Source organism: Prionailurus bengalensis, chromosome X (genome assembly GCF_016509475.1).
Source record: "Prionailurus bengalensis isolate Pbe53 chromosome X, Fcat_Pben_1.1_paternal_pri, whole genome shotgun sequence".
Classification (NCBI taxonomy): Eukaryota; Metazoa; Chordata; class Mammalia; order Carnivora; family Felidae; genus Prionailurus; species Prionailurus bengalensis.
This window is the reverse complement of record NC_057361.1, coordinates 22,242,555-22,253,606: the sequence shown is the minus strand read 5'-3', so window position 1 is coordinate 22,253,606 and position 11,052 is coordinate 22,242,555. Positions and strand designations below refer to the sequence as shown.

At 48.6% G+C, this 11,052-nt stretch overlaps 1 protein-coding gene and 1 non-coding gene across 2 annotated transcripts; both read right to left on the bottom strand.

Moving 5' to 3' along the window:
- Nucleotides 1–219: 219 nt before the first annotated feature.
- Nucleotides 220–1,053, bottom strand: LOC122477029 (melanoma-associated antigen B4-like; the record flags this gene model as incomplete). Its single annotated transcript, XM_043569962.1, has 1 exon — nucleotides 220–1,053. A coding segment is annotated over one exon (834 nt), but the record flags the coding sequence as incomplete, so codon positions are not given.
- Nucleotides 1,054–5,259: 4,206 nt separating this feature from the next.
- Nucleotides 5,260–5,363, bottom strand: LOC122478081. The gene has a single exon (XR_006295846.1). It is a non-coding gene; the product is annotated as a U6 spliceosomal RNA (small nuclear RNA).
- Between the last annotated feature and the right edge of the window lie 5,689 nt (nucleotides 5,364–11,052).

Here is an 11,052-nt window from a genome sequence, read left to right as displayed (position 1 = left end):
TAAGTTTATATTCTAGCGATAAATAAGGGATACTAGGAAAAAAACTTGTAAACACCTAAATAAATACGAATGATACGTGTGTTGATATTAGTTAAGAGTTTAGAACAAATATGAAGAACTACTACTTACTTCCCTCCAGCCCCCGGACTCTGCACTACCTGGAAGGTCAAGGGCCCCCTTCCGCCCCGAGCAGGAGGAGCAGCCGCCCCACCCGCCTCGCTAGATTCGGCGGCCGCGGCCCCCCCGGGCCCGGGACGGCTCCCCGGCTCCCGAAGGGCCCGCAGCCTCGCCAGCAGAGGCCACCGTGGCTGCGCCTGTGGAGCTCTCGCGCGCCGCCTCTTCCAGCAGGGCCTCCTGGTACAGCTGGGGGAAGCAGCTGGGCACCGTGTCGTTGATCTTGGCCAGCACCTGCAGCACCTCCATCTTGCTGGTGTGGGCGCGAGCCCTCGGGCCCCACAGGAACTCGTAGCGCTGAGGTTTGCTGCCCGGCACGTGGCGGTACTCCAGGTACTTCTGGCGCACCAGGTCTTGGGTGATGAACTTCCTGGGCTCCCCGAAGATCGGGTGCCTGCGGCCCGCGTACACGCCCAGCACGTTGAGGAACTCCCACACCTCCTCCTCGCTGGCGCGGTTGCCCTTCATGAAGATCACGCCCAGCAGCGCCATGACCAGGCCGCACTTGGGCGGCCCCTCGTCGCCGCCGTCGCCCTCCAGGCCCGGCTTGCTGACCAGCGCGTAGGCCCGGCCGCCGGCGTCGCCCTCCCGGAGCTCGAGGCCGAAGAGCAGCTGCAGGCGCTCCGAGGTGCGCCTGAGGATCTCGGCCCAGTGCGCCTCGTACTTCCTGCTGACGATCTTCAGCAGCGCGGCCCGCGTGATGGGCTCCTTGCTGGCGTGCTTCTCCAGCAGGAACCGCACCAGCATGTCGGCCTTGCGGCTGAGGGGGTCTTTGCGGGCGCCCGGGGCGGGGGGCGCGGCCGGGCCCTCGGCGCCCTGCTCACGTGGCGGGCTTGCGGCACCTGCGCCGGGGGACCCGGGGGACCCGGGGGCCGCGGCACCCTGAGGCTGCTGGGCTGCACCCGCCCGGGGGGACCCCGGGGAAGCCTCCCCAAGGGGCTCCGCCGCCGCCGCCGCTGCCGCCGCTGCGGCGGCGGCGGCGGCGGCCTGAGCACCCCCCACACCCTGGCCCTCACCCTGGCCCTCGTGGCGTTTCTGGCGGGCGCGCAGCTTTTTCTTCTGGCGGTGCGGCATGACGACGCTGGGCCCGGCTGGCAGGCAGCGAGGACACCTGTAAGGGCGGGGGTGGGGGGCAGGAGTTGCCCTGAGAGCCTTCAGCGGGGAGAGTCCCCCTGGGCTTCGGCCAAGGCCGCCCCTGCAGGGTCCTCGAGGGCACCGCTGTGCGACCCCCCAGGGCTCCCGACGTCCCGGTCAGCCTGCCCCCCTGGCCCACCCCCCCCACCCCTCCCCCGGCTGAGCACCCTGTTGAGCCAAGTGGGGGGAGCCTTGGCCCCAGCCAGACAGCCCTCCCTGGGGGCCACTCGGGTGACAGCGGGGTTCCGAACTGACGCGGGAGAGCCCTGGGTCCCGGGTTTGGGGGCCCTCTCCGTCACATTCAGGCTCGGCACGGTTCTTGTGGGCCCGACCCAGGCCCCCACCCCCGTCTCCTGCTCTGAAGGCGACCCCGCCATCTTCCAGGGGACCCACGGGGCCGAAAGGAGGGAGCGCCTCGGCCCCCCATGGAGTCAGGGGGCACCTGGTGCTGAATGAACACTCGTGGCAGGCCTTCTCTGTCCTGGGTTCCTTGGGTGCTGGGAATGACGCAGAATCCCCACTTGGGCTCCGGGTAGGACCTGGGACCCTCCCTTCCACTGACTGCTGGCTGCAGCTTCGGGACACAGCTCCCCCCGGCCTCACACCTGGTATTTCTTAGACGTGGCGGGGCTGTCTCAGCCTGGCCTTCCTTTCCTGGCATTTGCAGGGTTGACACGAGCAGACAGGCCACATTCCCTCTGGTCCCCGGGGCCCGGGCCCGGACCCTCCCCCCCCCCCCTCCCTGGCCAAGGTCAGGAGCGGGGACGCTGCGTCGCCCCTGTCGCGGAGTACGGAGTCCCCCCAGTCCTCACGAGGGTCCCCTCCTTCCCTCCACAGGGCCTGGGAGGGATGGCTCCCTGTGCTGAGCCGCGCCAGCGTCCAGCAGCCTGGGGCCGAGGCCTGCAATCCCTGACACCCGGCGGGGTAAGCCAAGGCACTTGGGATGAACGGCCATGACGGGGGTCTCCGAGCCCCCGGAGCAGGGGCGGAACGGGCCAGGGTCTGCGTGGGCCCCTCTTTTCAGGGGAGACGGGGCTGGGGGTGTCGGGGAAACGTCCCCGCGGTGGTCGAGCCAGGGCTGCTCTCACCTTGACCCCTGACGGGACGTGGGACCCCCTCCTCGTGTTCAGCCGAGGCAGCGGCTGTCCGACCAGGCCTCAGTGCCCAGCGCTGGGAGGAAGTTGCAAGGGCCACTTCCGGTCATGTGGGCCTGGCCCCCAGATCGACAGCGGAGGGGGCGGGCTCTGGGGTTGGCGTGGGGGGATGCGCAGGGGGGGCTGGGTTCCAGGGGGGCTGGAGTCCCTCCCGCAGGACTCGCACGCGGGCTTTGGCGGACTCTTAGCGGCTCCTGTGAACTCTCCCTCTGCTGTGCTGTGTCCGAGGGCCTCGGACCAAGCGTCTCGTTTCCCTCTAAGCACCCAGCAGTAGGAAATGTTTGGGGGGCTGAGCTTAGCAGCCATGGCTGGGGCTCCCCCGAGCTGACGATGGCCAGGTGTTGCCTTTGGGGGAGCCCGTGTTCCGTGTGGGAACTGCCTCAATCCTCTCTCGGTGTCTTTCCTTGAGTCCTTTTGGGTGCTGGTCGATGTCCCTCTTCTGCCTTTAGGTCGATGCCATCACTGCCTGTGACTCGGGATATGAAGTGCAGGTACACCTCTCCTGGCTACCGCTGCCAGAGGCCTTCCAGAGACGGCTGCGGGAGGACAGAGTCCTCTGTGGTCCCGTGTTGGAGGTTAGAGATGTTGCACCGAGTTCTTCACAGTCCCGGAGTTGCTCCCGTTTGTCACTGAAGCCTCTCACCCCCACATGGTATTGAGAACCCCACAGAGAAAGTCAGTTGCTTCTTAGCCTCATAGCTCTGCCTGTGTCTTCTCCTGACTGACATCACTGCCATTTCTGAAAGCTTCTGGGATACAATTCTGGCCTGTGCATGATTACTATGATACTTGTATTCTATTTTAACATTTTTGGGGTTTTTTGGATTTTTGTATCTTTTTTTTTTTGTATTTTCGTATCATTTGTATTTTTAACATTTTGTATTTTCGTATCATTTCCCTCCCAGCCTCAAATAGGGTGTTTTTGGGGTTCTGAGCTTAGCAACTCTACTTGGTGCCCTCCAAACAGGACAGGACAGGGACTATTTTGTTCTCTCCTATGTCGTGCATGCACCTCTTATTAGTCTCTCAATGTTTCGCTTCATTTCTAATAGTTCTTTGGTTACCTCTAATTAGCTGGCCTAAGGCCAACTCCTTATACCACAGGCTTTGACTTTGTGAGCCTCCTTTCATGATGAATTCCTTCTCACCAGGCCACTCCTGCCTGAGGCTTCCCAGAAGTGGCTGCCACAGAATGAGAATCCTGCTGTGTTCTCCTTTCTGGGTGGAGGAGCCCATTGGATTTCTTTCAAGGAACTTGGAGTTAGCAACTCTGGAGTTCTTTCCTTTGCTCACTTCATACCTCATCACACCCCCTATCAAGGCCCTTAGGAATCCCATGGAAAAGTGGGTTGCCCCTTAGCCTGATCACTCTTCCTGGGGTTTCTTTGGCTGACATCATTCTTACTGATCATGGTTTCTGGAACCAGTTTCCATCCTTGTGTGCAATTTTTTTGATACTTGCTAGTAGTCTATTTTATTTTATGCGTTTTGTTCTCGTAAGATGTTAAAGGCCAGTTCACATTCACTGGCATATTTTCAAGTGGTTTTTAGCACAGCCTGTGGACTCATGCTTTCTATATAAACCCCTGCTTTGGTGCAGTCCTGGTATTTCCCCTTGGTCCTGGCACTTAGGCTCTGAGGAGCTGCCTTAGGTTCCCTTTATTGAAGGTGTAGAAATTCATTGTCCTAGGGAATACTGAAAGGATCAAGGGCTGGACTTAAAACCTTCCCTCCAGTCAGTTCTGTCATCTGCCTCTCTTGCAGGCTACGTACTGTCCTCAGTCACACGCAGGCCTCCGCCTGCCCACATAGATACTCTAGTTCAAGACAGAGTTAGTATTCCCCAGGGGCTCATCATTTTTATTGTTTTGCTCTTGTTCATATTTGTTTTGTTTGTTTGTTTCTTTGTCAGTTTTTCCACGGTTGGTTTTGATTATGGGAAAAAGCAACCTGAGTTGGTGTCATTTTTGTAGCTGTAGGTAAAGCCATAAATCTAGTAATAAAGTAAATACAGTAAATACAGTAAAGAGAATTGACAGCTTTGCAGTGTTCTCTTTTGTATAAATAAACATTGTAAACTGCTTTTTTGAGTACTGTTTTTCAGAAGTCGATCAGTAAGTTTTTATAGTCTCCTAAAGAACTTGTAGGTGTCTTTTTGTTTTTGTTTTAGGTGTATCTTGGCTATTATCGTTGTTTTCAGTGATACACTTTCCATTACATATTGTAATTTGTCAGTGATTTTGTTGGCCAGATTCCATAATTGACTATATTGATCTTTTATATATCATCTTTCCGAAGTTGCTTATGTATCTTAATAATTTCTGTACCGGGGCGCCTGGGTGGTTCAGTTGATTGAGTGTCCCACCCTTAATTTCAGCTCAGGTCATGATCCCAGGATCCTGGGATCAGGCTCCATGCTGAGACTGGACTTGGCTTGGAATTCTTTCCGTCTCTCCTCTGCCCCTCTCCCCCACTTGCATACTCTCTCTTTCTCTTAAGAACAAAAAAAATTAATTAATTTTTTAAAAATCAAAAAAATAATTTCTGTACCAATTATTTGGAACTTTTTAATTAAGAGATCATATTGTTACCACAATGTCTTTTCATTATTCTTTTGTCTTATTTACTTTGGTATTCTTATTCTTGTGTGATGGTTGTGTACTGGGTATTTTTTTTCATTCACTCATAGACAGTGGATTTAATACCACTTATCTTTGTCTTCTCAACCCTATTGCAGTGGTTCACATTTATTATATTCACGGTAGATTTTAGAAAATGAAAATTCTTACATATTTTTAAAAATATGGAACACTTTGCAAATTTGCCTGTCATCCTTGCATAGAGGCCATGCTAATCTCTGCATCATTCCAATTTTAGTATATGTGCTGCTGAGGGGAGCACAGAAATTCTTGTCTAATGCAAGTTTGCCAAAACTTATTATCATCAACAAGTGTTATTTACTTATATATTTTGGGGGACGAAAGCCTTTTTCTTTATCCTCGTACATAGTCCTGTCCCTTTCCCCCCTTTTTTGTCAACATAGTGATTTCCATTTGGCAGTGTTTTCTAATGTTGATTCTCTGCTATACTGGAAACACTATGAATTGATTTAGGGTGTTCGTGCAAGCGAGCTTGGTTTCGGTGTTGTTTTATTGAGGGATTCTCATCTGGTCTTTGTATCAACAAGAGGTAGCCTATTAAAATGGTTGAATATGGGGCGCCTGGGTGGCGCAGTCGGTTAAGCGTCCGACTTCAGCCAGGTCACGATCTTGCGGTCCGTGAGTTCGAGCCCCGCGTCAGGCTCTGGGCTGATGGCTCGGAGCCTGGAGCCTGTTTCCGATTCTGTGTCTCTTCTCTCTCTGCCCCTCCCCCGTTCATACTCTGTCTCTCTCTGTCCCAAAAATAAATAAACGTTGAAAAAAAAAAAAAAATTTTAAAAAAATGGTTGAATAACTGCAAATCTTTTTGTGTAGTTTAAAAGAATTTTCATGAGATAATTACCTTTTCCTTTACCATTTTGTGCAGTAAGCCCCAAAGCCTGGATGGCCCTGAAATATTTTGATGTTGCCTTGGGTTGGACTGCTGTTTCAGTTTCTTATTTTGTTGATTGAATATTTCTGTTTTTCTGTGGACCTATTTAATCATATATATTATTAACCTTCAAAATAAAGCATGTAGTTATTTCACCAGGAAAATGGGTTTATTTGGAAATAGAAAAGAATTTCAGTTTGGGACTTGCAAGCTATGGCACAACTCCAGGCAAGTCCAAGAACAAAGTCGAGGAATACTCTGGTAGATGGAAAGAGGAGTTGGACGGAGCTCTTAGAAAGTCCATTGGAATAAACTGGGAGTTTAAAGTGGCTTTTCATCGGCAGAGTTGTGACCGTCTCTCATTGGCTGGGATGTTACTGGGCAATGAGATAGTCTTTTTTCCTCCTGCTCTTGTGGTGAAGTCTGAGCTCTTCCTGTTGGGAATGCATGTCTACCTGTCTGCAGTTGAAGACAAGTGGTAGGACATGAGAGCTCCCCGTTCTAGCCTCCCGACCCCATTTGAAATGAGTTTTCTTTTATTTAATTTCACAATATCTTGATTAAAATGCTGCGTTTTGTAGGCATACATCAAAGACATTGCAGGTTTAATTCCACACTACCATAATACGTACTGCAATAAAACAAGTCACATGAATTTTTCGGTTCCCTGTGCATTCACACTATACTGTAGTCTATTGTGCAAATGCATTATGTCTAAAAAAAAAAAAAAGAAAAGAAAAGAAAAGAAAAAGAAAACAGTGTGCACACCTTAATTTAAAAATAGCTTAAAAAATAGCTTAACGAAAACTCCAAACTCGTGTGGTTCTGCTTATGTGAGATAGATTAACTAAGTAAAATTTCTAAATGCCGTTTCAGGTGTATATGCATTAAACTGGTTTTTATTCATGATGCATGAGTATAAAATATGTGTTACTTTTATGTAATTTGAATGAAGGATACTTTAAGTACATTTGAAAATATGTAAAGTAAGAAGGTGGTAATCGCCATATTGAAATTATACTGCAAGTAGCTAGGACTTAAGAAGTTGTACTAAATATTCAAAGGTGAGTGTGTTTTATGTAGTCGTCAAGGATAGTGTCCCGTAGGGGAAAAAAACTTTTCAAAGGATACCAGTTCTATTAGAAGTGAGGAAAATGAGAAGGAAATTGTTTTTTAACAATTTCTGGAGAAAATTAGAGCTTGTTGATGCTCAATAAATGCCTTTTGTATCAATTAATTGACTGGTTGCTTTATATGGTAAGACAGTGAGCTGAGATATACATGGTAAGATGAAGTACAGAGGCATACCTTGGAGATATTGTGGCTTTGGCTCCAGACTACTCCAGTAAAGCAGACACTGCAACGGAGAGAGTCCAGTGAATTCTTTGGTTTCCCAGTGCATATCAAAGTTATGTTACACTATATTGTAGTCTGTTAAATGTGTAATACATTTTGTCTTTAAAAAGTACGTATCTTCATTAAGAAGTACGTTATTGCGGGGCGCCTGGGTGGCTCAGTCGGTTGAGTGTCCGACTTCAGCTCAGGTCACGATCTCACGGTCCGTGAGTTCGAGCCCCGCGTCAGGCTCTGGGCTGATGGCTCAGAGCCTGGAGCCTGCTTCCGATTCTGTGTCTCCCTCTCTCTCCACCCCTCCCCTGTTCATGCTCTGTCTCTCTCTGTCTCAAAAATAAATAAATGTTAAAAAAAAAAAAGTACATTATTGCTAATGATGGCTAACCATCATCTGAGCTTTCAGCAGTCATAATCTTTTTGTTGCTCGAGGGTCTTGCCTCAGTGTTGATGACTGCTGACTGATCAGGGTTGTGGTTTTAAAGGTTAGGGTGACTGTGGCAATATCTTAACATAAGACAACAGTGAAGTTTGTCACATGTGTGGACTCTTCCTTTCACACACAGTTTCTCTGTAGTATGTGATGCTGTTTGAGAGTATCTTCAGGAATAGATTTCATCTCACGAAACCACATTGCTCACCCACAGAAAGCAACTCCTCATCCATTAATGTTTTACCATGAGATTGGAACGTTTCAGTCATATCTTTGGGTTCCACTTTTTTCTAGTCCCATTCTATTTTCACCACATCTGCAATTGCTTCCTCCACTGAAGTCTTGAAATTCTCATAGTCATCCATTAGGATTGGAGTAACTTTTTCCAAACTCCTGTTAATATGGTCATTTTTACCTTTTTTCATGAATCATAAATGTTCCTAATGATATCTAGAATGATGAATCCTTTCCAGAAGGTTTTCTTTTTTTTTTTTTAATTTTTTTTTAACGTTTATTTATTTTTGAGACAGAGAGAGACAGAGCATGAACGGGGGAGGGGCAGAGAGAGAGGGAGACACAGAATCTGAAACAGGCTCCAGGCTCTGAGCTGTCAGCACAGAGCCCGACAGGGGGCTCGAACTCACGGACCGTGAGATCATGACCTGAGCCGAAGTCGGCCGCTTAACCGACTGAGCCACCCAGGCGCCCCGCAGAAGGTTTTCTTTTTTTTAAATTTTTTAAATGTTTATTTTTTGAAAGAAAGAGAGACAGAGCACGAGTGGGGGAGGGGCAGAGAGAGCGGGAGACACAGAATTCCAAGCAGGCTCCAGGTTCCAAGCCATCAGCACAAAGCCTGACACGGGACTTGAACTCACAAACCACAAGATCATGACCTGAGCCGAAGTCAGTTGCTTAACCCACTGAGCCATCCAGTGATAGAAGCCGAGCTGTCCCAGCCTGAGTGGCAGGGCCCGGGCTGTGGACGGACTGGTGACTGCAGGGCGGCCCGCCGACAGTGAAGCTTCTTGTCCTCCCGCTTTTAGGTAATTCGGCCTTAAAACTACCTGGGGTATTGTCTGTCAGGGAATGGCCCTCGGCAGGCCCCTTGGGAAAAGAACCGTTAGGGAAGAAAATAAGGTTCCGCCAGAAATTGCGCGGCCTTACGTCTAGCCCTTGCCATCCCCCATGGTGACTCCTCTACTTACAGGAAGGATAGCCTCATGCATTTGCCAGCAAAGAGGGCCTGTAAAGGAGAGACATACGGATTTGAAAGCCCCACTCTGGCAACTAAGGAGTGTATCTCTGGGCACGGGTGACTTCAACCCCTAGGCCCACCTGGTCCCCCGGAGGCATTCCAGATGATGACTGAACCTAGTCGGTTAAGCTACAGAATGGTCCATTGGTTCCTAGGTGCATGGTCTCTCTGAGAATGCATGGGGCATAGGTTTCTAAGGCTTTTTCGGCCCCTTCCTGGCACCTCGGACCGAGGCGAACACATTGTTCTTCTGGCCCCATGTGGTCAGGAGGTGACGTCCCTGTAACTGTTCCGCTTGAGGTGTTGAGAAATGGAGGGCCTTTCACGCGAACGGCAAAGCAAACGCTTTGTAGATTATAGATAAACGCAGATGCATAATGGAATAGTGTAAGAAATTAATCTATAATCAAAGGGTATGTGGGGAAGTTAGGGGAAAATCACCATGTTATTTCTTAAAGGTCGTTTATACACAGGAGCATTTTCAAAATTAGATAATGTTAGAAAAACATAGATGACGTATGCTACAAGGAAATCACTAGCAAATATAATGCCACGTTTGCTACAATAAATCAGCCAGTTCAACACACTGCGGTTGTCTGTGTCCATTTTTATTTTAGTTTTAGTTTTTTATTTTCCAGTTTTTTATTTTAATTTTATTTTATTTTCACCGGCGCCGTTCATCCTTCGGGAACCCCTGGATCTGCTGGAGCTGGACTCCGGCAACCCAGGTGTCCCATCCAGAAGGTTTTCAGTTGACTTTGCCCAGATCCATCAGGGTGATCACTAGCTATGGCAGCTATAGTCTTAGTTAATGTATTTCTTAAATCATAAGACTTGAAATTTGAAAATAACTCCTTGATCCATGGGCTGCAGAATGGATCTTGTGTTAGCAGGCATGAAAACAACATTAATCCCATTATACATCTCCATTGGAGTTCTCGAGTGACCAGTTGCATTGTCAATGAGCAGTAATATCTTGAAGAGAATCTTTTTTTTTTTTTTAAGAGCAGTAGATCTCAACATTGAGCTTAAAATGTTGCATATGTCATGTTGTAAACAGGTGTGCTGTCATCCAGGCATTGGTTTTCTGTTTAAAGAGCACGGACAGAGTATTTTTAGCATAATCCTAAAGGGTCCTAGGATTCTTGGAAGGGAAAATGGGCTTTGGTTTTAACTTAAAGTCACCAGCTGCCCTAGTCCCTAAAAAGAGAGTTGGCCTGTCTTTTGAAGCTTTGAAGCCAGGCCTTGAGTTCGTTGCTCTAGCTGTGAAAGTCCTGGATGGTGTCTTCTTCCAAGAAAGGACTGTTTGATCTGCACTGAAAATTTATGTTTAGTGTAGCCACCTTGGTGAATTATCTTAGCTAGATCTTGAGAATAACTTACTGTAGCTTCTACATTAGCACTTGCCGCTTTTCCTTGCACTTTGATGTTGTGGAGATAGCTTCTTGACTTAAATCTCTTGAACCAACTTCTGATAGCTTCAGATTTTCTCTTGTGCAGCTTCCTCCCCTCTCTCAGCCTTCAGCTGAATGGAGTTAGGACCTTGCTCTGGATTAGGCTTTGGCATAAGGGTATGTACAATGTGACAGGTTTGGTCTTTTATCCAGATCACTGAAACTTTCCATGTTTTACTATTGTGTGTTCATTGTAGTAGTACTTATAATTTTCTTCAAGGACTTCTCCTTTACATGTAAAATTTGACTGTTTGGTGCAAGAGCCTTAGCTTTTGGCCTATCTTGGCTTTTGACGTGCCTTCTTCGCTAAGCTTAACAATTTCTAGCTTTCGATTTAAAGTGGAAGACTTGGAAATCTTCCCTTCACTTAAACACTTAGAAGCCATTGTGGGGTTACTAATTGGCCTAATTTTAATACTACTGTATCTCAGAATAGGCCGGCTGGATGAGATGAGAGATGGGGGGAATGGCTGGTTGACGGGACAGTCAGAACACACACACAGCAATTATTAAGTTTGTCATCTTATATGGCTGTGATTCTTGGCGCCTCAAAATAATTACAATAGT